We start from the raw sequence: 27,202 nt of genomic DNA, 5'->3' as shown, positions 1-27,202 counted from the left end.
AGGCCCATGAATAAAGCCTCCAGAGTCTTCATATAATGAAACTGAGGGATGGAATTCCTTCCAAGTTTGGCTTACTGGCTGTCCATCCCCTCGGAGCAAAAGCATCTTTCACTGAGCAAAGTTGACACAGAAAAATGAACTAATCACATCATTAGAGACTTCACTTTCATCTACCTACACTTTGCCCCGATTTCAGATGTTAGCAGGCAGCCACAACAAGAGCAAGTGCTCTCCACTCATCCCACCTTGCTTGTCCCAAGTGACGGAAAACTTCACGCACGCAAACACGAGCAGGTCTGCAGGAGATCCATACGTTGAAATCCCAGCAAAGCTGGGTCACAGTTTGCTTATAAAGCTTAAAGCTATGTGATACAAATCACCGGGACATATTTTGGAAGAACTGGCTTGTGTTAGTCCCTCTTGACCTTTTCCATCAACAGATTATCTTAATTGTTTGCCCTTTATATTTTGTCACAAAAACTGGGCAAGGCAATAGGTATTATCTATTGAATGCCCATGCTTCTAGCAAAATAAGAGAGTCAAAATCTAACATTAATTCAGATTAACACACGTTTGTGAGTACTAGTTAGGAAAAACAAAATCACACTGCGCAGCTTACACTCACATTTACCCACCAAGACCCAGGCTCACATACTAAAATATCACTTCTACCATACAAATGAATGTAAAAAAGCTTTACCCTGGCAACGTTCTTCATCCCTCAAATTGTCTCGTATACATAAATATTTGCATTAAAGCTTTGAGAGACAAATACAAGCGGTTAACCAAACACAAGTAGGCTTACACATAGTCTGGGCTGAAGCATGTATTATCATCCTGCTGTGTAACCCACCAGTTCCCACAATTGCTGTTTGTCTCTGCCCAGTCCAGAAAAGGCAGGTTTCTTGCAGTTTCACATGCAAGAACACGTTGCTTTAAGGAGCACCAAGTGTTTAAGTTCTCAAATAAAAGGCACTTACAGTAACCTGGTAGATAGATGCTTTATTTCTGTCATTAATATGGTCTGTATTGAATGTGAGATTCTCTTACATAAAATAGAAGTTTGTAGTACAACAAAAACTAAGATAAACAAGGTGTTTGTTGCACATTATGTCAAACCTTAAAACAAAAATATGGAGTAATATGTATTTAGGTGTCATGCAAGTTTGGCTGCTGCATGTACAATCTACTTATAAACTGAAAGAAATGCAAATGCACACAACATTCAAAAAGTAATAAAAGATGCCTGACATATGAAAGATTAAAACCTTCCTGCTAAAGGAACAAAGTAGGAGTTAACTAGACGATCCAACCAATACCAACACAAATTAATACTACTTACCATAAATCTATGCTTAAACTTGGTATAGGCAGCTTTGGTGATACCACTTCTACTGAAATAAATCACCCAGATTCTAGATATTCATTCTCTCTCAATGTCTTATTTCATTTTTTGTGAATTAAATGCTGTCTCCAGCGTTAAATGCTGCTGTTAAATACATTCTGGTAATGCACACCTAAATCTAGTACTGCCAAGAATTCCAATTGCCTCCTCTCAATTTTCATAGGTGAGAGTAATCCTGGCATGATGGGTATTTTCTGATCCCCTTGCTTACATAGGATTCCCCCCCTTAAAATTTTGATGTGAATTAAAAACTGCTAAAAATGTTTATGCCTACTGCTATCATAGCCAGGCAAATATTTAATATCAAAAAGCTCCTAAAAATAAGGATTGTATAAGCTTTGAGATGTTTAAAAAAGTTTTCTAACCCACTACCTTCCTTGTGCCACTCATGACATGTTAAAATTCTCCATTAATAAATTATGCTCCACCACCTTCGTTATTAAAGTGATAGGAATACTTTCCACACCCTGCATAGTACTGGTTGATCTCATAAAGTTAACTAGAGAACCTGACATCATTTTTTGTAATTTTACATACAGTGCATATGATGCTCGCTCTTTCCATCTCTCATAGCAGCAAGCCGATTCTGCCACTATCTGTAGCAGCACACCCGGGAGTGGAGAGGAAGAGTGTTTGAATTATAAATAACTAAAACTACAGTGTACAATTCTATTTACCTGTCAGTATTTGTTGATACCCATCATAACTTGCTCAAAATTAACTGCATAAAAATCTCTACAACAAAAGCAAACCAAAACATTCCTTCAAAAAAAAAAAGACATAAAATAAGTGCAAATACCTAAAATAGGCAACTAAAGCAACTGTTGTGACCTGTATACCTTTAAATAAGGACAAAGATTTTTCATAAATAAAAGAACGCTCTCTTTGCTCTTCAAACATTTAGTAAGTATATAATGGTCAAACTTAAGTGCAGATATAATTGTTTTGAGATCCAAGGTGCCAAGTTTCTTTTTTTAAAAAAAATAAATATTTAAAATGCATTCGTTTTTAGTTCCTGTGCAGGACAAAGTACTCCTGGGTCACATATAGGACCCTACCATTCCTTTCTAAACATACTTAAACAAGGTATAGGAACAGTTGCTGTATAATACAGGTATACCTTGCAATTATTTTGTAGACCAACATGATTTAAGGGTTATAGTGCAATCTTTTCATAGATGTAACATACAGTATAGATTTGTACACTTCACCACTGTAATTCTTCTACTATTCCATACTTTAAACTTGTCCTTTTTTCATTTTAGCTGTTTTAACAGGAAACAACGTTGGCTTCTAGACAACCTGCATACATATAAATATCTACATTTAAGCTTTAAAATGAAAATAAATTACAAAAACAGACTCCTTTTGAATTTACAAAACTTTCCCTGTTCCTACATACTGTACAATACATTCAACAATCATCTCATTTTGAGATTTATGAAGAAAATACTGATGCTTTACACTAAAACCTAATTCACCCCCCTCTGCCTACTTCTAGTACCATTTGCAAATAAATATATTTAACACTGTAGTTAATTTCATTGTTTTGCAGCATACCAAAAAAATTAGTAGTGCAACTTTCTATCCTTCCTTTATACTCCTTTCCATTGTGTTTCTTTATATACTAGAGAAATGCTACATAAGCAAAAGCACATTCAGTCATGTATGTTGCTCATTTGGAAACGAGTAACAACCTATAAACCTACTCTATATTGAAAATGCACTAACAGAAAAAAAGCAATGCAAGTCAAAAGAATAAATATGAAAAATAGACTTAAAAACTGTATGTTGTCAGTACTGCAATGTCTTCTACCATTCTTTATCATATTTTAGGGTGTTACTTTTTTAATCGTTACGAAATTCATTGCAGAACTGTTTGTACTATCCCTTCGTAGAGAATACAAGAGATTCGTGTCTGTTCTTTGTCAGTCAAAAGAAGAAAGGGAGCTTTAAGGTAGCTTTAAGGTTTCCCTTGGCAGACCGTCTCAAAGTAAAGACTTAATTCACAAGTATTGTGCTGGAATCGCCTTCAACATTGTGTCTGTTTCAATGGAAAGAGATGGCTGTCAGTTGCAGTGACCATCACAGGATCAGAGCCCTTGAAGTGCTGTTGGTAGTCGTGTATGTGCTCAGATATCTTCTTGCTTGTTCAGTCATGATAAGCTGGTCTTCTGTTTTTCCATAAACAACTGCTTCCCACTCACAACTTGACTGCATAAAATAAAATTCAGTTAAAAAGATTCTTTTAACTAACTAAAATACTTGAGCAATTCTCGTGCAACCTTTCAGAGTAATGATAAATTACTAAAGTCTAGCAATACTGTATTTTATGCAGAAGGATTCAGTTTTACAACACAATTCCTAAAACCTGTGACAAAGCTCCCTCTCCACCCCTTAATCCAGCTCCCTAGCAGTGCATCTGTGTTATGCTTTACGTTCTAACACAAAAAATGAAAAACACTCTTAAAAAGAGACTAGTTCAACAATTGATACATAAAAGGGAAGTTAATTAATTAAGTAATCTTCTCTTTGGATATCTCCCCCTTCAAATGTGCTAAGTTCAGCCAGCAGAAAAATACATTATTAGCAGGTGTCTGGAGACACCAAGGAAGGCAAAATGATTTGGCAGCTGAAAAAGAATCCTGCAAAGGACTTCACTGAACCAAAGTGACAGCTGTGGAAGAATGGTCAGATGTTTTGGGAATATATTAGAAATGGCAAAGGAATTAGGAATAAAAATAATGAATGGAAGAAAAACTGAGCCACTAGTCCTGCTTCTGCCATGAAGCAAACTCTGAATGTTTACATAATTTATTGAATCTCAAGCTGACATGTAGCAGCTCTAAATTGGACATGACGCTAGCAGATTGTGGCATAATGAAGAATGCAAGATTCTTTCCCTCGTACACTGAGATGGAAACTGATCCAAAGGATCAGTTCTACATATAGATGCACAGACAAAATTAGCCATTTGAGTTTCTCTATAAATTTAGCAGGACTTGACTCATGGAAGGGACTTGTGGTTAGGGGTAATTTCTCAGGGGAAAGGGCAAAAAGAGAAAGATGGTTCAATGAGAATATTTGTAAATATGAGTAAGCTCCCCTTTTAAGTGTTCTTAAGAATATCATTCTGTGCCAGATAGATGTATTCACCTTTGCTGCAATTCACAGCGGTTAGTTCTTTTTTTAAAATATCACAATTAATTGAGGTTTGTTCTTTCTTCTCATAAGAAAGGATCAGAAAGTACTATTGCTGTCTCTGTACTTAAAACCACAAAATTGCTAAAGCACTTAAGTGGGACATGGAAGATCAGGCAGCAGGTAACCCTGCCTTTTTTTTCTTTTTTCTTTTTTTTTTTAAAAATACAGAGCTGTAGATACTCTGAGAAGACACAAAAACTTTCAACATTATCTCCCCATGGCGCAAACCAGAACAGGTACCAAGTCAGGTCAAAGAGAATCTCTCCCTAAACATGGTAGTCAAGACACACACAGAGGAAAAACTAGGTTCCACAGTTTAAACAGAATGGAAAATATACAGACGTACAAGAACAATGATGTTACAAGAACAATTACCAAACAGAACATGTGGATGAACCCTGCTTAATGAATCCCACTGAGCTTATTATGAAGTACCAGCCAAATTTTAGAAACTTAGGTGGCTCTAGAGGTTTAGTTTGCAACAAGTCAAGCTTTCTTACTGCTAGACTTGGGTACGCAAACCTGTTTTGTAAGCCTACCCTATCCTGACTTTTTTCCCCACTTTTCAATCTTAGAGGTCACTCAGGGAAACATCAGGGTTGTATTTAAAGAACTTAGCTATGAATAAACACTTTGTGGACAAATGACCAACTTACAAGAAAGAAGGATCACGGAAACACTGACCAAAACTAGATCACTGAATTGAACAATTCCAGATATTAGTACAAGACAGAAACCAAAAAGAAATTATTTGTTTGCTAACAAAACTAACAGAATTCTTTGCATCCAGACCTGAAGAGCTTTCTCCAGTTTGACATTTTTTGAAGCACATGCATTCAGTTTCTTCTTTATTACTGCATTTGCTTTGTTTGCTGGATTTGTATCCTGGTTTTCTGATGTCAGGTTACATCTGTTGTCATGTATTTCCGACAATGGTATCATTAATAAAGATGTGGTATATGCATTTTCTGACTATTGACAAAAAAGAATAATAATTAGTATTTAATGAAAAAAAAAAAAAAGGTCTTCAACTGCTGTGATCAGGAAAGCCAAAATGTAAACAAAGCAAATACTATCAGAAAGACCCTAGCAAAGAATCTGGAAGAAAAAATAGCAATGAACGGTATATGAAGAACTAGCCTCGTCTATACTGGGATTCATAGTCAATACTGAGCACAGTAAAACAAGTAGCTGCTTGCACGATTCGAGCATTACTGAGTAGCTGGTTTCTTTCATGCAAAGCCACGCTGCAGCTGATTACGTTTTGTTAAGAAAAAGACTTGATAAAGTGGTAACTACAGAACAGTTTTAAAGGGAAAAAAGCTTGTAATTCAATCCTAGTACAACCCTTGTGAAAGTAAGCACAAGGAAGCTGCAGTAAAAAAATTAAGATCACACCAGTATTAGGGGGAGGAACTGGTTTAAGAACGGAAATAAGCACTGGATCATTCCAAAAGAGTTTTATGTGCTGATAATGTTTACGGAAATAAAAATAAATTAATTCAGCTTCACTATAGCAAAGCAGAAGAAAGGTATATGGTAATTTTAGAGAGCGAAATTAGATGAGAGTAACAGTTGCATATGTACTTGTTCGCTTACGAAACCACACCATTAAACTGCGTTAAACTACCTTTACATATTTATTCTATCTCGTACCTTACTCCTAACTTACTACCACATGGACACACAATTTCTGCTTAAGGATTGGTACATTTTAAAATCAGATACTACCACTATCTCTCTGGCTAAGAGGGAATGTTCCTGTTGCAACCAGCATCCCTCATTAAAATGGAGGAAAAGTGTATTTTTCCCAGTCCACTGCCTTTAGTATACCACAACGTCACAGTGTGTCTTTCATTTAGCTTAATAACGCGAACACCAGTGATGCATAATATACCATGTCATAACAAGACATTCCTAAGAAAACACCGGGCATTTTGTTTCTGTTTTGAACGGCTGCAGCAATGCCGCTCCTCACAAGACAGAGATGTTCTTGGGGAAGCAGGGAGTTTCCACTAGGTGGCAGAGCACCCAACACCCAGCGGGCAAACACGGAGGCTCGGCACAGAGTCTACGAGGCATTTAAGAAGGGAATTTAGCAAACCAGCTACAATAGCAGAAAGGGGTATGACTTAAGCCCCTGTTCTTTTTAGGGACTTTGGCTCCTACCTCTTGCATATAGGTTTATACCTGATCAAGGGTCACAGACCTTTGCTCTTTCAGAATTAAACATATACATACATTAATTTAACAACTAGATTAGAATAGTTTTCCTACAAACTACAAGACCGAAGATTAATCTATATAACCACTCAACTAGCAAAATATTGGGCTACTTTTTAAAGGAATGAGGGACCAAACTAGCCCCATCTCTGAACTCTTGATGTCTTGGTTGTTGAGGCAGAAGTATTCGAATTCCTTCAGGCAGAGGAAGCCCACAAACCTCATCTTCTACGTGCTTGGTATTTCTTAAAGTATTCCCCTACTATGTGAAGCAGGAAAAGGAAAAACATGCTGCCTAATATGCAATTAGGTATCTTCAGAACATGTCTGCCAGACTGTCAAGCATGCAAAACATGGGGGCAAATGCCACCTTCCTGGTATATTACAGAGAGCTTCAGTGTGCCATATATTACAGAATCGTAGAATGGGTTGGGTTGGAAGGGGCCTTAAAGATCATCTAGTTCCAACCCCCCTGCCATGCTAAAGTTTATAGGTAACCAGCACGGAAGCAGCTTTGCTATAACAGCAAATCTGCAAAGCATCCACATTACTTTACCAGTCCTGCTCCGAAGGCCCGAAAGGAAGAATTCATCCATGAATTCAAGCCCAATGTTCAAGTACTGCTTAAGTACTTAAGTAGTATTTCAAATTGAAGATGATTTTCACTTTCTAGATATATGAATCTAGCCTCAATCCAAGCACTTTATTTTAGTTGGTAGAATGAAAGATACTCAGTTCTATATTAATACTGCTGTCAGTGATGCTCTTCAGTAGTGTAATACTTACCGGTATCTCTAAACTATTCTCTTCCGTGAAGCGCTGGGCACCAACCTCTTCTTTTTCCCATGGATCTAGGACCAGTGATTTTCTGACTTTTTTAGAAGAGTTGTGCTGCAATAAATATTTTGCAGAGAAAAATTGTAAAATATTATTTTAAAGCAGTTATTTCCTATTTAAAATTATTATTGTAATGTTACCTCCTGCTTGCAGCTTTTATACACAGCATCATCTTCCTCTTTGAGAAATATATCTGTTCCAGTTTCCTCTTTCAAAACTTCCCTAATGTCTTCCTCCAAGAAGGCAAGTGGTTGTGACTAAGTTAATTAAAATCAGAGGAGAAAATACAGGAAGTCTATTAGTTGCTACTTTTTACCATATTCTACTTTCAGCTAATGTAGGCCAGAAAAGAGATCTTGCAAAATATAGCAATAGATAACGGATTTAAGCTATTGTAGTTAACAACTACATATCAACATTTCAAGGCTATGCAGATTTTTTAATGCATTTTACGCCACACTATTTCTAGCCAGATAAAGTATACACATGCACACAGTGCCTCAAAAATGCAAGGCAGCATTGAAGAAGACATGCAAACTACTTGCATTTATTAGCAATGGCTATCCACTGACAAAAGGAATCAAAATACTTTATATATATTAAACACATACATAAACCCATATATGTATATATAGATGCAAACATACTAAAAAACTGTACTAGAGAAGCATGACTGCTGTTGGGAAAGGAATTTATATAAATCTAAACACAAATCTTTGAATAAAACATTGATAGTTCTAAGTACAGTACAGAATTTCACAGAAGCCATACAGATGGCTCCTTTGTGTACCAACAGGAGAAGAATTCCCTTAAGCCCTCAAAATTTGATTTTGAACAGGAGGTTAATAGTGGACAGAAACAGGAATGCCAAACCACTCCATTTGCATAGTGAGAGACTGTGAATCTATAGGGTAACACAGATGGTGCCAAGCCCTGTGGCAAAGTCTGAGCTACCTTCTGTGTTCGCAAAAAAGAAGTAGTCAATATATATTGGCTGGAATTTTTTCAGAACTTGAAAAGCATATGTCTACTGAATTCCAAAAGTTATTATGCATTAACATACCTTAGCTAGGCTAGGAAGAGAGCAAAAATTGAATTCATTTGGAACAAACAAACAAAGAGTAACTTTATCTACAGTCAACAAAAAAAAGTCTTCTGTGACAGCCAGAAGAATCAGAGGAATTATGAATTGCTACATTAAGATTTTGGATTTAAGGATGAAGAAAATTGTAGACGTCACTCAAGTAAGCCCCTATGAAGGATAAAACACTACCAAACATCTTCGCATCAAAAAAATTCTCAGAATCCTAGCGTGCTGTGGTAAACATCTAGTTTCAGTCCTAGCCCTGCAGAAGAACCAAAACCAGGAAACAACTCAGCTCTTACATAGTCCAGAGGATTCAAAGATAATGCAGTTTTTCAAGTCAAATGTGAAAGTTGCTTAAAATAGCGAAGTCAGTCACATTCATCTGCACCAGTTTGCTCTTAGCAGATTACCCAGTTGGAGGACCCACACCCATTCACCCTCTCACTTATAAATTTTCTTTTGAAAAAACAGAAAATTGAAATCAAAATCTCAGACAATGCTACCACCTCATAAGAGGTACAGTGTTAGCAAGGCTACACAAATTTAAAACAACTCACAAATGCGGAACCAATGTGTTTAAGATTACTATGGATCAAATGATGATATGTACCGAATACCATTCAAAAAGACAGTGCCTCCATACTACACTGAAGGATAGTAGTCTAACTTACAAAATATGAAACATTTTTGGTTCACATTCTAGCTGTTCTCTATGGAATATCACTGAAATAACAGCATTGTTGGAAAATACTTTCTAAGATCATGCTGAGGCTTACAATATCTCAAAAACAAGAGGGCATTTAGACATTAACAAAGAAGAAAATAAACAATGTCATCAACATACCGTAAGTTTGAGGGGACCATACTTTTTTTCCTGAGCAGCCAAAGCATTTTTAAAAGGAGTTGGAGTCCTTGGTGTTGAACCCAAAAGAGATCTTCTAATTGTGGGAGTTCTAAAACTATTCAAGCATAGAAAAGTGCTCATACATGCATTTTAATATTTTACTTATCAACAGTTATGTAATAAAATGAATCTAAGAAACATTTTAAAATACCTTAATTTACACAACAGGTATCACCGCCGTGAATCTGAAAGTACTAAGATCACCATAGCACTACCCCAGGTATATTAAACTTTAATTGGATATTGTTTGGTGTTTTAAAAAAGGAAAAAAATTAACTAAATACAAGTCACTTTCTGTTAAGTTAAAAACAGGAAGCCAGTTTGTTTGTACACAAGCATTTAAGTGTTAGGGGTTTTAAAACTCATTCACAGTATGCATATAGGTAGATTAATTTCTCAATGTTCAGAAAAACTTGTTTGAGCAACACACCAGATGTTTAATGTAATAATCTTACCCCACATTTTCCTTTTGATCTTTTGGTGTCATTTCCTTGTGTAGAGGAGTCGTAATAAGAACTTTCTGCCCACAGATTGGAGTTGATGTAAATGCAGGATTTTCAAGGTTAAATTGTTCATTTCCAGAGCAAGTGTTGAAAAACTTAAGTGCAAGAGAGAAAAAAAAACAACTAAGAAACCTTAAAGGACAAAACTTCAACACTGTACTGAGCAGTAAAAAAAAAAAATTTATGTATATATCTGAAAGGCTTTTACTGACAAACCCCAATAAGCTATTCTTGACTTACACTCCAAGACATTTGCAATATTTATCACTGAAACCTTGATTTTCTCCTTAAAATCCCTAGTGCTTAATTAAGTCAGAGACAATAGGTCTCTATCGACAATTATTTGCATGAGAAAGTGTGAGCTCAGACATAAGTTGCCGCTCCCCTCCCCACTAGTTAGTCTTCAAAACAGAGGAAATAGGTTATTTAACAATTTATTAAGGTACTTGTAATTTATAATCCAGTCATTGCAGTCTTCATAGTTTACCAATATTTAAAAATAAACTCACCTGTGATGGAGAAAATGGTAGTGTTTTCACTGGTGTATGCTTTAGTGCAACATTGATGGCATCATTACACAAGCCATCATTCAGTTCATTAACTGGTGATTGCCCAACACGCAATCTCTTTTTCTTTCTTAGGATAGTAGGTGGAGTGCTGAATTTAGTTAAGCTTGGGGTTGTTGGAAAAACTGCTTCTTCCTCACCACTGATGCTACTGTGTTTTTTGCCATCAAGCACAACGCTGACATTATACTGGCACTCAGCAGTCCCTTCATTGTGTGGAATCCGCATTAGTTTAACAGGAGCTGGCTTGACAGGAGATACAACAGCCTCCGAAAGCTCAAAACCAGTGACGTCACTCCACGCTACAGGATCCTATGAGGCAAGGTGCAAAATACTCAAACACCAGCAGGCTTATCCAAGATTATTTTGCAATGTCCAAGCCAATCTAACAGTTCTCTACCTCCAAAAGCCATATACTGAATTATTCACCCTGTATCTTCCATACAATCCTAAAACACAATATTTTAAAACATAATTCATTTAAAACAGGCAATAAAACAAATCACTCAATATGGGTGAAACTACAGACAAGTACAGCAGAAGGTAATTTCAAGAGTATTTTACACATATTGTGTAAGTTGATGTTCCTAAATAAACACTTCTTTAGAATAAATATAGACTTACCGATTCAATAAGCTCTAGCGTCTCTGCAAATTCTGGAATGGTTTGTAGAGATGATAACATTGTATTTGCTTCCACAGCCAAATACCTAGGGGGGGAATTTTGCTGAACAGATGTGCCGTGGGTCTCATCCATGCTGTAGAAATCACTTGTTTGTTCCCCAAGGCTATTTAGTGTATTAGACACACAATCTTCCGTGACAAAACTTCCAGACCAACAAGGTAAGTTTCCAGCTTGCTAAAAGGTATGAAGAAACATGTCAATCTTATTCAACTTAGAAGCTGAAAAGAGTGAATTATGTGACCGCAGGGAGGGAAAAAAAGGTAGTATGCGGAAAGATTAAGCATAACTATTAATTTTCTGCTTTTGCAAACACTAATTATCTATTTGCATTAAGGCAGTTAGTCTTCTCCTTACACTAACATACTCAACATTCTCAAGTTGTGTAAGATTTTTATCTTACCTCTCATTCATATCTTATACATGCTTATAACTTAGATAATTATGGGTTGTATTGGAAGCCATCTCTGATGCAAGTTTTCTGTGTTCCTGAACATCAGTATATTACGAAGTCATCTTCACTACAGAACACAGGTACATTTTAGGATTAGAAATTGTTTCTAGAATGTGAAATACTTCTTGTTTGATACAATTTTTTTTTAACACGGATTCTGCATTGACAGTTTACTTAACTTCTGAATGGTTATGCCGTTTTAGTACACTGCTTAGTACTCAAGAAACAGATTTTCATTTCCACTGGAAATCTAGAATAAAAGCAGATTGCACTAAATTGGCAGAATGTTGCACTGTTTCAAGAGAATGCCAGGAATAGCTCCACCACAAAAAACTGGAAGTTCAACTGTAATCTAAATTAGTGATCAGTATGATTGGGTTGGTTAGGTGTCTGAGGTTGTTCACAGCCCTCTGTTCCTGAGGAAATAAGTGACTGTCATCTGCAGGTTTTTCACCTTTCTTTGCGGAACAGATGATCAACATTGCTGATCTATAAAACTGAATGCCGCCGATATCAACAAGCATGCAACCTCTTGAAAAGGATTAAAATCTTGGCTCGTAGGAACAACTGCCAAATTGCAAGTCATATTTCTGCTGTTTTCACAGTTTAGAAAACTGCACTAATAATAATTTGCCTCAATTGTAATATATAGACTTTGTTTTACAACCCAACAGACATAGGTCTGATTTAGAAGGTTGAGTGAAAAAAACCCACACAAAACCAAACATCCATTTACAAATTGCTGAGGATTAATCTCAGTTAAGCATATTCAAATATTTACATAAATGTATAGTCCTTACAGAAGACACTTGTTTTCTTCTGATTTCATTCTCTGCTGACATAAGTAGCAATTCAAGTTCCTTTATTTTCTTTTCTTTATCAGGATCATCATCGATAAATGACTGCTGAGAAATTTAAGAAAGAAGCCATTATTATTTTCCACCGCTGTCACCCCTCCACAGTACAGATTCTACATTGTAACACATTTTTAACAGAAATCCACACTGAGCAGGATATTTTGTAACACAGTACTCACTTGCAAGCGAAAGAACTCCAGCAATTACCAGGAAAATGATCTGATGTTAAAGTGGTATACAAGCCAATATTTTAACAAATTTCTAATACGGCCTGTAAAAGCTCAGTACATTATAGAACTTTTTAACCAAAAGTCACTCAGTTCTGTGTTTAATAGCAGCAACAATGTTAGCACCTTAGTAGATGTGCTTGTGTTTTCATGTGCTTTCTAGAATTTCAAGTTACTTATCCTCACTAACTGTGCGAGAAAATGTTTCAAATCAGCATTTGCTGACAGAGTGTCTACACAAGCAATCCTACCACTACGATCAGAAAAGAAAATTAACTAGTTGGTTTTGGTTGGTTGTTTTCTTTTTAACCTCCTTAAAACTGCTATAAATATAGGTAAGTTGAGGATTTATGCCACGAGTTTCAAAACTAGTTATACTCCCCAGTTTAGGGAGGACTTCAAGGAGCAGAAAGTATCTTATACTTTTCCGTATAGTGCAATCCAGACCGTCAAAGGCCATATGAGGCCTTTGTTACGATTTGTATTCTTATACTGAGATCAGAGAAGAAAACGCAACATGAAACAGACAACCTGCACAGGGCAATTTAAGGTTAGGTACCGAGTTCTGCAGAATGCCTCTAAATGCAGCTAGCATAAACAAAGTATTTATTATTCCCTGTGTCAAAATAATTATTTTACTAATTTAAAATTCACAAAAATCTTCCAGGAAGTCATATTGTAAATCAAGATCTACATTCAATCTGCAACACATGAGGAATTTCAGATATATTCTAAGTGAGCCCAAAGGAGCAAAAGGAAATAAGCATATCCAATTTTTTTTGTTTTGAAGTTTTTCAATACTTTAGAATACATTTAGAATGTTGTAAAAGAGCACCTTCAACTGATTTACAGAATTTTATCAGTCAGAAAAAATTAAAACCTATTGAGAACAAAAAAGCACAGACATAAGTGTAAGTCACAGTAAGTTATTTGAACCAAGTCTTTCACATAGGGTTATATTTATTACATATATAAAGTAGTGAAATCTTGTCTTTAAATCTCTCAGAAGCTAGGTAATACTAACAGGTCATAATTTTAACCTAAAGATTTAACTAGCAGACTATGTTTTAAGCCATAATCTGTCAGAAATAAGCACAACCGTTGTGTTTCTGGCATGTATAAAGACAGATCCTTTTATCCTACCTAGAAATACTAATTAAGCTAGCAAGCCTACTTACAGATGAACATTTACATAAAACTACGTGTATGATGAAGACTTAAGGACATTTTGAAGTTATAGGTTTTAAACTCTTAATTTTACAGCATAATACACAGTACATTCTCCTAATTTACAATGCCCGTTAACAATTTACCTGAACTAAGTTGGAAGAAGCTGAGGCATGTTCTAGACAGCTGCCTTCTGGTGAGGCATACTGGTATGCTGGAATCTAAAAAGACACAAATCATTTTACAAACCCTGAAGAAAAGGAGACTATAAAATTATCTCTAGTTTATTGCACATAAACTATTTATTATGGCTTACAAATCCTAAATTACCATAACATCACGAAAAAAATCAACAGATCTTCATTCTTTCAGATTTGTTTCTTGTTCCAAACCCAAAAATTATTTGAAACTGGGAAATACTAATTATTCTGGATTTTGAACTTACATGTGTCTGAACGGGTATGTAAAATTGATTCTGAGTGTGCAAGTGTTCCATAGTCAGACAAGGTTGGGGCTGTTTGGATGAACTAGCTCTTTCAGACTTTATATCATCTTGCAAATATCCTTCCTGTTCCACCTTTCTTCGCATTGTTGAATTCCAGTGATTTTTAATTGAATTATCAGTCCTAAAATGAAAGTGTACAATAGTGACTGGTTTCCATATGTCGAAGTTTAACATACAGCATAAGTTACAAGGTTTGTACAGTAGGTGAATTTGAAGCCACAAATCCAGAAAGCTCCGGCAGCTTGATTTGGCAGAATGACTTAAGAGCTACTCTTCTCAAAACTTCCTACTAAACGTCCATGACTAAACGTCATGTCTGCAGGAAATTAAAAGCAGCAAAAGAGAAAGCCTTGGTTCTGGCTGTTATCATGGGTGAGAGCCTTTTTTCTTGGCCACTTGGAACCACCATGTGTTCTCTGTCACTACACTATTTACCCTCTGCTACAAATTTGCAGAACACGAAGCTAAGGCAATCACCCTACTGTCCAACAGCATAAGGGCACTGTGGCTAGTGCTTGCCACTGGAAGACATCTCTTCTAAAAAAATGACAGCCTGCATTCCCAGCTTTGAGTTTTATGGGCGGCTTTGTGGAAGAACATCCCACTACCTCTTGGTGCCCTTGATCTTGTATGGGGAAAGCAGGCGGAAATCACCTTTAACACTATACATGCATTAAGGCAAGAGTGGAATATGAATGCATTATGGTCTAAAATACTAGCAATATTATTACTAGCCTTAGAGAGAGGTAAAATAAAAATCTCTTTAAGGCCCATTCTTCATTTAAGCTTAACTCCAAGAAGTATTCCCCTTTTTCATCCCACTAGTGTGGGATGAACCCTACAAGTGTTCTAGGTCTAGGATCCAATCTTCAGCTAAGAGTCTCATCTTGGATTTATTTTCAAGAAATAAGTTAGTGAATTAGGAATGCCTGTGTCCTTACAAACTCGTCTTCCTTCTCTGAAATTCTATTAAGATGCAATCCATTCCCTTCCCCTTCTTTCAAAGGATTTCCTGTGATTCATGGATTGTGTATTTAATCTAAACGTCAAGTTTTTAAACACACATCTCCAAGGACTCATTTTCCCAACATAACAAGTTGGGAGACATTCCTCGGGCACTGCTAGACAGTCACCTCCTAAGCACACAGACTGAATTCTGAGAGGGACAGCTTAACATTGAATTTCAATTAATAGCACAAGGTAAAAAAAAAAATTTATTTCATTAAACTCTTTATACACTAAAATTTTGTTTTCCACAAGTGAAAGACTTGACACTTGACTTGATCACACTTGAAAGAAAGATAAAGAGAACAACACATACAATTCATTATTAACTTAGAGACTACATGGTAACCAACTGGCTTTGCAATGCGTGATTCCTAAGCCTGAACTTGTGAAGGTTACCAAGATTCCCTTTTTTGAGTGTCCTGTTTAACAAGAAGTGTTCCACAAAAAGTAAATAAAAAAAGAATTTCTGATCTTAAACCAGAAAGAAAGTCACCCCAGATGCATATTCATGATGGCACTTTGATATCAAGTCATAGGATGTTAATGCATTCTTCCACTATTACTTGTAGTGACAGTTTTTTTTCTAAGTGAACAGGAGGATTTTTGAAGGAACTTGCAGAGTGTTAGAGGTCTTTTTATTGGTTTTATGGCTTTTTAAGAATACATAATCAAATGGAAAGGATATTAAAAAATTTTAGTATCTATCAAGATAAAAATGTTGTGACATAGGTTTCAACAGATGCTCTGTAACAAATTATATTGGAAAGAGTTGTGCGATGATCGCTTCCCATATTCCAATACTTAACATAAATAGAGTTGAAAAGCACCTTCCAGGAAGAAGTTTGGCTATTTCAGCCCATCGGTTTCCCAAACGCTTGTGAGCTTCATAGATTATTCTGTCCTCTTCTTCTGTCCATGAAGACTTTTTTACCTCAGGATTGAGATGGTTATGCCATCTCTCTCTGCACTGCTTGCCTATTCTTCCTTTCAGATGTTTTGCTATTAAAGACCAGCGCTTTGGACCATACTTCTGAACTAATTCAATAACCTGGAACACAGATGAAAGCATGTTATAATTCCAAACCCTAATTTTCCTAATCAAAGGCTGATAACACTGATAAACTCACATTTTAGAATAGGATAATAACAGTCACCTTGATAAGATACTAGGCCTAAAGAGGCAGACAGTGTCTTGGGATTTTTAAAAGTATTTTTCAAGAAATCAGAAAATTGCTTATTAACTCCAAATTCACTGTGTTTAGAATATATGTATACACTGATGAAAAAATTAATTTAGAAGTTTCCTTTCTGTTACCCATTACATAAGCTGACATTAAGACAGACCAAAAAAAAGAAGCTGGTAAAGATGCTTGGTTTGACTTTTTTCAACAACATACATATGAGAAAAACCCCACACCTCTACTCCCAACTTTCATCCCATTTCTGTGTGTTTTTACGCCTTAGAAGCTTTTTCTTAAAAGACTGATGAGAACTGTAAAAAAGAGATTAGGAAGACCATATTCACAAGTTGACAAATACCAATTTTAAATATCTTAAAACAATTTTAAACAGTGGGAATAAGCAGTCGATTTGAAATACTGCATGTGAAAGCTATATGCACACCTCCCTACAGAGTAGAACAGGTTTTTCAGGCAAAAAGCTGTAGTGTGGATTAACAGAGATGGGGAAAAGGAGTCTAAAACACCATTGGTAGCTTCATTAACAGCTGAGTATGAATTATTTTCCCTTATTCACAACCCCTTTAAGTCTGATGGGTTTGAGGAACAAGGGGTATAAATGAGACCTTTGATCTTTGGTGCTTAAAAGAGCTCTCCTCTATTTGCTAAGCTAGGGTAGTTTAGCTAGCAATCTGAGCAAAGGGAAATGAAACACTTGAGCAGACCAGACATTCCATCTACTTAAGAGCAGCTGCATTTTCTTTTTCCTTCTCACACAGCATAATGTAATGTAATTACCTATGTCACAAGATACATCATCTTTGTGGGGATGAAACCTAAGAAAAAGTACACATTCTTAGCAGTCACATGCCAATTTTATTACAATGAAAGAGTACAGTATCAATTAGATTTTATTACCCTCTGATCTTCTTCTTTAGTCCAGGGACCTTTAATCAATTCTGGGTTTAGTACCTTCTGCCATCGATGCTGGCACTGAAAATCTGAACGATTCTGAAATAGTTTTAGAAGACCAGTGTAGCTGTTAAATTCTTGAATACATAAAACTGTAAATATTAGCTAGCCAGAACTGTTGGCTTATTTCAAATTAAAAGACTTATTCAGACCTTTGTTCTAAGTATTGTAGTTAAATTCTCCTTTATTATTTCTTCTTCCATTTGCTTATAAAAAACTCTTCTCCAGAAAAAAAAAAAAACCAACAGCCTTGCACAAAGCTCTAATCTAATTACTTCAGTGTTCTTACTTGATAACCAAATTCAGAACTTACTCTTTTCTAAAGAAAAACTTAGAATTATTTTTATCCTCATTACTCCACACCTTCTCTGAACCTTATGTGATTGACAAGCTTTTGACATTATCTATAACCTATATAAGGAAAGACATTTTTAAAGCAAATACTTTTCCTTTCAAATAATATGATAAACATTTTTCTAAGTCTCAACTGAATATATTCTTAGCTCTTTACTACAGTGTAAGGGAAACCAATTTATATGAAGTTTAGCTAACACATACTAATTAAACAACATTGCTTTTTCTGCTCAGGACAGATGGTGCTTTTCTGTAGCTTCACTAAGGATCTTTTGAAATATTGTTCCCAGTTATGAAAGAGAAGTAAGCTTTCACTTAGCCTCCTAAAAACTGTCTGTAGGAAAGTTTTGGGCTCTCAGGGTAGTTGGTCCAATCCTTAGAAACATGCAGATAAGAGCCTGCCCCACCACAGCATAGTAGTACACCTTTTATAACACTGGCACATGATGATTTAATCTCTTCAGTGCAAGCTGTTGGATAGCAAGTACCAATTTCAAGGTTTTGCTGGGCTTGTCTACCAAGTAAAGGTGTTACTATGCTACGATGAAGTTAAAAAAGAAGCAGTCTCCAAGACCAGAAAAAATACTCAAACCACTGGTTTGGGTTTTTTTTACATCTAAAATTACATTGATCACAGTACCTTCAAGTTAATCACAAGTAGATACCATATGATTAAAAAGCACACTAGAGTTTGTTACAAAACATCATTATTTCCTGACGGAAATAAGCTGATGGAGACTGGTTCAATATAGGATAGCTGTTCACATTTTCAATGAAAGAAAAAATTTGAAACTGTGGCCTTTCACTGTTTTTACCTCCCAGGCATTTCCAAAATTATGATATATCTGGGGGAGAAGAAAAAAAAACAAATGATGGGATAAAACCATAAAATCGCTTCAGGTGTGCCTTAACCACAATAAATTGAAAGAGAATACAAGCTGTGTTCCCTCTCTTGAGAGTCACCTTTAAGCCATCGTCACTTTTTTGAGCAGAATAGAAGGAAGTTTTACTTGTGCCCAGCCCAATAGTGAAATGGGGTTCTGAAAACATGGCGGTTTGAGTGCCTTTACATGCTAGTAACTTAAGATATACTTGGTCTTCCTGGGCAGCCTGCTCACGTTGACCTTGTTTGAACAGGCGGATCGCACTAGATGATCTTGAGAGGTTCCCTCCAACCTCAACAACTCTGCAATGGGCAGTCTGATCCTACATGTGTGTTTCCCATGATAGCTGGGGAGCCTTTTTTCAACCTCACTTGGGCTCAGCTGAACAATAGCTTTCTGTCTCCAGAAGATTTTGTTTTCAGCTGAAGAACTGTTTATTAAATTAAACTGTTAGATCTGTTGAATGCAACTCTATACTGCACCTGTAGATCAGTATCACCAAACATTGTATTTTTGAACAGTTTAATATAAAAGCTTTTTGATATTATCTCTTTCTCCTCTGCCATTCATTCATTTCACTGCTTTTTGGAAGGGCATAATATACATATAAGGAATAGTAATTTGCTTATGCACCCCTTAATTTTAGAAGCTTTGAGTTCGTTCCCTGATCGCTATACTTTGCCACCTAGGAAAAAAGAAATAAAAATCAGAAGCACCACAGTTGCACAAGTATGATTAGAACAATGAAAAGTTACAGTTGTTCAGCATTTAGAATTCAAGTCTATTTTTATGTAGTTACACAGGAATTTCATACAACTGTATCATCCCACTCAATATTACAAGAACCACAAAGGCAGGGGGGTGGGTGTAATTTTTTTTTTTTTTATTTCTAACATTTGAATATTCAATACTAGGCAGTGATTTCAGCCTTAGAGTCTAACCATGCTTTTATAGTAGGCATTTTATAACATTTAATCAGAAGAGAAACAGATATCATCGATTCTATTTGTAGGTATTTTCTACCAGTGCAGCTCATACAGCTGAGGAGTCATTTAATGTTTGAACCAACAGGTCTTCTACTCATTCCACCCAACCACTGGAACAGAACAAGAAATTTTAAGAGCCAGTAGGAAACTTCCGAGAAACCCGCTGAGATTCCGTTCATAGCAACTGAAGATATCATTGGGTGAAAAGTTTTACATAGGTTAGGGATGCAGACGTCACTGAAAACAAAACCAAAAAAAACCCCAAGCACCACCCACAAACAAAAAAAACAACAAACAAGCAAAAACTCTTAGGAAAAGGGATATGGGGTGGGTTACATCCTGTAGATATAACCACCACAAGTGATCCAATCAACAGGAAGCAAGAATATACTCCAGAATGAAAACAAATAGCAAGGGTGGACAGAAGGCATCAATTACTTTTGATTATTTCAGACCATCACTTGAGCCCCAGCCTGAGCTGATAAGGTTCTCCAAGGCCTAAGCTAGTTCTCAAGTCCAATTTACAAGCACCCTTTAAAATATTTTTTACTATTATGTGTTTCTGATTTCTGTTTCACCTCATTTCCAAACTAGATACATGACCAAAGTAAATAAATATTAAAAGGGAACTTAACTGAAACAGAAATTCAACTTACTTGAAGATGACTAGCAATGAAAGCCCAATCATCTGTACCATTTTGTTCCACCAGCTTCTTTAGCCTTTCATCCTGTTAAGACATAATCTCAGCCAATAAATGTTACGTGCTATCCCAATATGATACTAAATAATAACATGTTTCATGCGCTACCAATATCATATAGGAATGAAACTAAAGCCAAAAAAAGTATTACCTCATCACGTGTCCATTTCACCCTGTTACATATCTTCTTCAAACCTTTTTGCTGTAGTACTTCATAGTCATGATCCACATATTGAAGGTCATCGTCTTCCTCACTGCAGAGTACAACAGGAGAAGAATATAGAAAAAGCGTTAAAAATAACTCTAAAGAACTTATTTTTTCTAACTACTTGTAGCTTTTTTCCAATATGTACATATTATTCTAAAATGACATATGGAATTTGCACGAACATAAGATCTGCCTCCAGCAGTGGCCTATATTCACCATGTCAAAGGAACAGAGTTAACTCGAATTTCAAGGCCCTGAAGTAGGATATGGACAGATAATTCATTCCAAGTCCAGACTTAAATTTGAAGTAAAAACTATTACTTAAGGTCATGTTTTTGTAATACATTTATGAATCTTTATTTTACACAAATGAGCTTATAAGATAATTTGCTAGTCTGCAAAATGCATTAATGTTCCAACTCCGTAACTCAAACAACAAACACAACAATGGTGCCAAGTCATTTAGCATCAACTTGATATTTAAGTGGGCTCCTGCCTTGAATAAAAGCGTTTCCTAAATGTTACAGGAATTAGATACAAATCTTTGGAGAGAAATATTCCAGCAAGACATAATTACAGTATCAGTGCTGACCCTCTAAGTTAAGAGTTAGAGGGGCAGGAAGCCAGGTCACCTCTGTGACTCCGTGTAGATCACGCTCCACCTGCTGGAGAAATGCATACTTCACAGCCTTGGTGAACAAAGCCTTACAAACAAGCAGCTCAGGGAAATGTTTCATGGAAATATCACTTAAACTTATATGTCAGTGACTCATGTTAGACAGCACAAATTCAAATGCATGTGGAAATCCAGGCCTAACAACAAGACGAGCAGTTCCTCTGCATTAGTTATAGCAAAGACACAAAGAAGGGACTCCTATCAAAACACACAGCTTTAATTAAAAGCAGTTTCATGCTGCAGTCTTTTCTCCATTTTATTATCAGTATAAAGCACGATATAAACATCACAAATTCATGTTCAAAACTAAATTTATAAGTTCTGCTCAGCCTTGAAAGTTATTTCCATTTTTCAACCAAAGGTTAAAGAGTACTTTCCCAGTAATGGAATTAACTTGTGCAGGTGTCCTAAGAACCGATCAGATGGCAGATTGCTGCATTATTTTCCACAGCATGCAATTCACCCACACAGCATGCTGATCAACCATTTATGTATGTTTGTTATTTCCCATGAAGTGAGTACGTTCTCAGTGGCTAACACGAATAAATTGTCATTCAAGAAGCACTACTTCCTCGAAAGAATTACCGCAAGGTAGTACATTCCCAGCTCTTGCAGACACAGTGTATGTAACATTGCTTCTACATCCTACATCACATCTGGATTTGTTCTACTTAGCTGCATGATGCAGTAGAAGGAGTTAGTAGCATGTAAGCCTATTAAAACTTTGTGGAGCCAGTGAAATACAAAGCGGTAAGGTTGTCTAAACATCGACAGCAAGTTCTTCAGAGTACTTACAAAAAAATAAGCTACAAACACAATGATTGTAAGAGTTTCGCACTAAGTGGCTTGAGACTTGAGAAAATAGGATTTAAACTCACAGGTAACTAAGAGTTTTCACTTCCCCCTCCCACCTTCTTTTTTTGTCTCTTATCCACAGGTTCTCAACAAACTTCAGGAGTATATCTTCTTATTATAAGAAGCGTATCTTGATATTATAATCCTATTTCATACCAAGCAGGCCATACAATGTACTTATAATTAAAATTTGGCCTGTGGTAAAGCTGTTTGTCAACACAACGTCCTTACTCACAAACTGCACGGCAAACTAGTTCAAGAACAGAGTCTTCCGTTACATGAAAAGTTGTGGGGATTTTAAAAAAAGAGGAAGGGCTCCATGTACACAGTAGTGATGCTCATAAGAGCACCAGTATTAGATAATGCAGGGTCCCTGCCAGCAGCAGCTGTTTAGAACCCTGCACCTGGATTTCTCCAGCAGCAGGCACGTCCCACAGCCAAACCCCCTTCATGGGGGCAAGGGCCAGCCAAGTGAGCACTAACCTCTCTTGCACCTTGATTCCACATGAATAACCACTTAGTCTTCAGTCTTGTTTAGAACAGGACACCAGTAGATTATAAATCAAATATACATTAATGGTTGGGACTACTAATTTCAGTTCTCAATTAAAAATAAAAGATTTTCAAACACGTTGGGTTCATTTGACAGTTCTTTAGCAGTTATGAAGCTGTGCTAAAATACTGCCCCAAAGTGGAACACAGCCACCAAATTTCATCAAGTAACAAATCTGTAACAATAAAAAAAAAAAGTATTTAATGAGTTCTGTGCTAGCTGTCTTTGTAATTCTGAGTCGAGAACAGTCAGAGGGAAAAAATCAAGCTTCCAAATGTAAAAACCAAGAGTAGTTTAACAAAATTAAACTTGATTCCATTTGGTGCAAAACAATTATACTTTCTCCTTATTCCACATTTAGATTAACAATCTTAAAGTCACCTTCATGTAAACTTATAACTACAAGATATGAGAGATAGTTATGGAGATATCATTCATCACCACACACTGACACAGTATTCTTCTAGGGCTACTGATCTCCCATCAAACGTTCCTCTGCTATCCACAACGAGTTGCATTTTCAATTATGACATCAAAGCACTCCATAACCATGGGAGATAATACAAGCTAAAGCTTTGCAAAGACGAAACTATTGTTTGCAATACCACAGATGAAAGTCTCTTAAATTACAAAATGCAGATTAGGACTAACAAGACACATTCTCTCTCTGAGCTGATTCTTGCAGACAGCTAAATCCAGAAAGCTCCAGCAGTTAGCCACTGCAAGCAAAGCCCCTTAATGAATCTTTGTTCCTTACACACCTAGAACCCCAAAGCGTTGCTTTCTTGTTTTAGTTGCAGTTTTGCAGAAAAAGAATACTAATTTACGAACTCTTCCCATGTCAGAGAAAAATGCAGAAGCAATTTTAATGTCTGTAACTTTGAAACCACCCCCAATTCCACAAGAAGTATGCAGTCGCAGTAAACCCCAGATGCCATAGGTAACTCACGCATTAGTATTACTCATTGAGCATTCTTTCCTTTCTTAATCCTAATCCTCCTTTTACATTTCTTTATCACTTTTCAGAAACTGATTTTCTATTTGGGACAAGAATAACTATAGCAATAAAACTTCTCCAAGACCCACCTTCTGAATACAAAGTAAAGACACACCCATTTTCATATCAATAAAACAAAAGATAGATCAAAACCATCTGGGGCTGCTGCTGAAGCTCTTGAGGAAAATATTCTCTCCCAGGAATATTCAAGGCTGGATTACGACATCCTCCATCAAAGAATATGTCAAATCAGAGAAAGCAGGTGCACTTAAGATATTGGAAGAATCAGCAGGCCTGAACATCGACTTTAACTGAACAACCCCTAACCTTACATCAAGGCTGTGCCAAAGCCACTTGGGAGCAGAAAAGCAAGAAGTATTACTCCAGCAGAAAGGAAAGTAATCAGCAGGAAAAGCTGCTGCGGAGACAGCGTAGTGGTTACTGACAGGCTCCGCGACCACAGAAAAGAAAAGCGAAGGAGTTGCCTAGGTAAGATACAACAAAGATGGTCTGAGGGAAAGCACAGAAGTGAGAGGCGAGATTTATACCCGAGCGCTGGTGCTCGTAAGCCGGAGGGAAGACAGACAGACAGGTACCTGTGCGGGTGCCGGGCGAGGGAGGAATCGGGCAGAGGGCGGGCGGTGGGCAGTGACACCCGAGGCCGGGGAGGTGGAAGGAGTCCGAGAGCAGCGCCAGCACAGCTCGGCGGGGAGGGGGGGTGGGCGGGGCGGCGGCACCTGGACGGGATCCCGGGGCGATGGGCGGGGGGGGGGGTACCTGGGCGCGGGGCGGCGGCCTGGAAGGCAGCGACCGACCGGGCCGGGGGGTCAGAAGGCGCAGGGATCCCCGGGCAGGTCCCGCAGCCACACTCACCTGCGCGATCTTTTCGCCATCCTCGGGGCGCACCATAGGGGGTGGCCGCCACGGCAGCGGGGGGCAGCGCGGGGGCCCCGAGCCCCCGCCTGGGCTCCTTCTCTCACAGCCGGGCGGCGCGGGGGAGGGAGAGGGGCACTGGCGGCTCAGGAAGGTTTGAGGCAGGCAGGGCTCCTCCGACGGCCCTCTCCTCCCCGCGGTATCCACAACGCCCCGGCAGCCGCCTTCAGCCCCGGCCCGGCCCGGCGCCCGGCGCGTCAGGCATGCCTCGGCCTGGCCCCTGCCCGTAAGGACGGAGCGCGCAGCGGCCCCTTTCTCGCCTCCCCCCCGCCTCCTGTCAGAGCTGCCGCGGGCTCCGGCAGCGTCTTCCCGCCCCGGTCTACTGTCCGGGTGGGCTCGGCTGGGCTCGGCCCCGCCGCCAGCCAGCCCCTCGCTGCCCGGGCTGCGCCGCCGCCGCGCTCGCGGCGGGCTCGGTGGGTGCCGCCGAATCTCGCGCCCAGCCTCCTTCCCGAGCCACCGTTTGAATCTGCGCAGGCGGACTGCCGCCCCATTGGCCGCCGCCGCCGCACGCGACCCGGGCGGGGCGGGGGCGGGGCCCGTCGCCCGCCGCGGGAGGGGAGGGGGAGGGGGAGGGGCGGCGGGGGCGAAGCATGTTGGGGGAGCGAGTCTCCCCGACCCTCCGCCCCGTAACGCCCCGGCGCGAGCGGCCGCGCAACGGCGGGTGAAGCTGCTGAGGGAAAGGAAAAAGCGGCGGGCGCCCCGCGCGGCGGCGCAAAAAGTAACGCTTCTCCTTCGAGCCGGAATCGAACCAGCGACCTAAGGATTCCCGCGGGCCGTGCCTCTACAGTCCTCCGCTCTACCAGCTGAGCTATCGAAGGGAGCTACGCAATCTTCCCGTCCCGCGCCTCACACTCTTCCCACCCGCGGACGGGGTCCAGACCCCTTTACCCGGGACCAACCTGAGCGTTAAAGCCCTGCCCTAGGCCCGGGTCTAAAGCGGCAGACGGGCCGTCTGACAGGGCGGGCGCCCAGCGGAGGGTTCCCGCCCCCAGGGCCTCCTCCCGGCTACCGGCGGGCCGGTGAGCGCGGGGGACCGGGAGGCGGCCCTCGGCCCCTGACGCCGTCCGCCTTTCCCTCACCCCTCCCTTTCTTTCGTCCTCCAAAACCTTGATGCCGGGTGGTTCCACGCGTGTCTGAGAAGCGTGGGTCTCGTCACGCCCCCACCGTCCCGCTTATGGGGTGGTGATCTACCTGCCACTGCGTTAGATGAAATTAGGGCACCCCAAACGTCGCACCACATCCTCCTGTGGCTGCGCTTACCAACGCGTGAACTCTGCCGAGCCCTCGGGAGAAAAGGGTGTGAGCACTTGCCGGAAAGATGCATGTTGGCATCACAGACCCAAAAATAAAACGGGCAGGGGATCTTCCTGCCGCCCCCACTGCTGGGGTCGGCGCTTAAAGGCGTCCATGCGCCCACTGCGTGTGCTTAGTCCAGCACAGGGCCCCACCGCCCGCTTTTTCCTTTATTAATTTTAATATGATTTTTACTTGAATGGTCAAAACAAATGACCATTAAGAAACCAGCGTATGGTTTCTTATTCCAAATACATTTTTCAAATGGCTTGCTTACAGAAAATTGTTCACCACCATGACAGAGGAAATAACCTGCTGAAGCTATCACCAACATGAAGTACAAGCTATACTCAAGCATAACTTGTATATCTTCTAGGTATTCCCCTACACAAAAGTCTTAAGCTGGAAGTTATTTGTATAAATAAAGCCTTGTATGCATGGAGTTTGTACATACACACACACACACACATATATACGTTTATATTCATACATACCCCCACCCGCGAGGGAGAACACGTGTCTGGCAGCACCCCTGGGCAGGCGCATGGGAACCTCAGGCCCTCGCACAGCCCACAGCTTTTGTGGGAAAAAAACCACAAAACCCCAGTTTACCTGCATTACACACCTACTATTACAAGGGCGAATTCGTATCGTTGCATCTTTCACAGAAAAAAAAAAACCCAAACCAAATTCATTGGGGTTTTTATTTGTTTATTTACAAGTAGTTTTTGCCTGCTGCTCACTAATAGGTGTTCAGCACCAACCTGCATTCGCTGTGATTCACTTTTAGTATCCAGAGATGACAACACAGCAGGTTTCCCCACATCAAAGCTCTGACAGGAGCCTTTGAACTACAAAAGCTGTAATCAAAAAGTATGTGGAATAAAAACCACCCTGAGACAGGATTTGTGTCATCAGCCTCATATGGTATGAAATGTCATCTTTTAGCGTTCATTTATATTTAATTCAAAGTGGAAGGAGCCT

At 38.9% G+C, this 27,202-nt stretch overlaps 1 protein-coding gene and 1 non-coding gene across 4 annotated transcripts; both read right to left on the bottom strand.

Annotated features, from left to right (window-relative positions):
* Positions 1-1,005: 1,005 nt before the first annotated feature.
* MYBL1 (MYB proto-oncogene like 1) lies at positions 1,006-25,370 on the bottom strand. Of its 3 annotated transcripts, none has more exons than XM_054192991.1 (16): positions 24,866-25,370; positions 20,855-20,957; positions 20,659-20,730; positions 17,725-17,817; positions 16,456-16,676; positions 14,561-14,741; positions 14,262-14,336; positions 12,665-12,769; positions 11,354-11,587; positions 10,673-11,041; positions 10,116-10,258; positions 9,601-9,715; positions 7,810-7,926; positions 7,619-7,723; positions 5,402-5,581; positions 1,006-3,619 (listed from the first exon to the last, which is right to left on the bottom strand). In XM_054192991.1, the coding sequence occupies exons 1-16, from the start codon at positions 24,883-24,885 to the stop codon at positions 3,491-3,493; spliced, it is 2,262 nt and encodes a 753-aa protein (XP_054048966.1). In that variant the 5' UTR covers positions 24,886-25,370; the 3' UTR covers positions 1,006-3,490. The 3 variants fall into 3 exon arrangements, with proteins under 3 accessions (XP_054048966.1, XP_054048967.1, XP_054048968.1); XM_054192992.1 differs by having other exon boundaries at positions 12,665-12,766; XM_054192993.1 differs by lacking the exon at positions 5,402-5,581.
* A 283-nt stretch (positions 25,371-25,653) lies between these two features.
* TRNAY-GUA (transfer RNA tyrosine (anticodon GUA)) lies at positions 25,654-25,743 on the bottom strand. Its single transcript is given in 2 exon segments — positions 25,654-25,689; positions 25,707-25,743. It is a non-coding gene; the product is annotated as a tRNA-Tyr (tRNA).
* Between the last annotated feature and the right edge of the window lie 1,459 nt (positions 25,744-27,202).

The sequence above is a fragment of the Rissa tridactyla genome, chromosome 2, assembly GCF_028500815.1.
Source record: "Rissa tridactyla isolate bRisTri1 chromosome 2, bRisTri1.patW.cur.20221130, whole genome shotgun sequence".
Lineage (NCBI taxonomy): Eukaryota > Metazoa > Chordata > Aves > Charadriiformes > Laridae > Rissa > Rissa tridactyla.
This window is presented reverse-complemented; position numbering and strand designations above follow the sequence as displayed.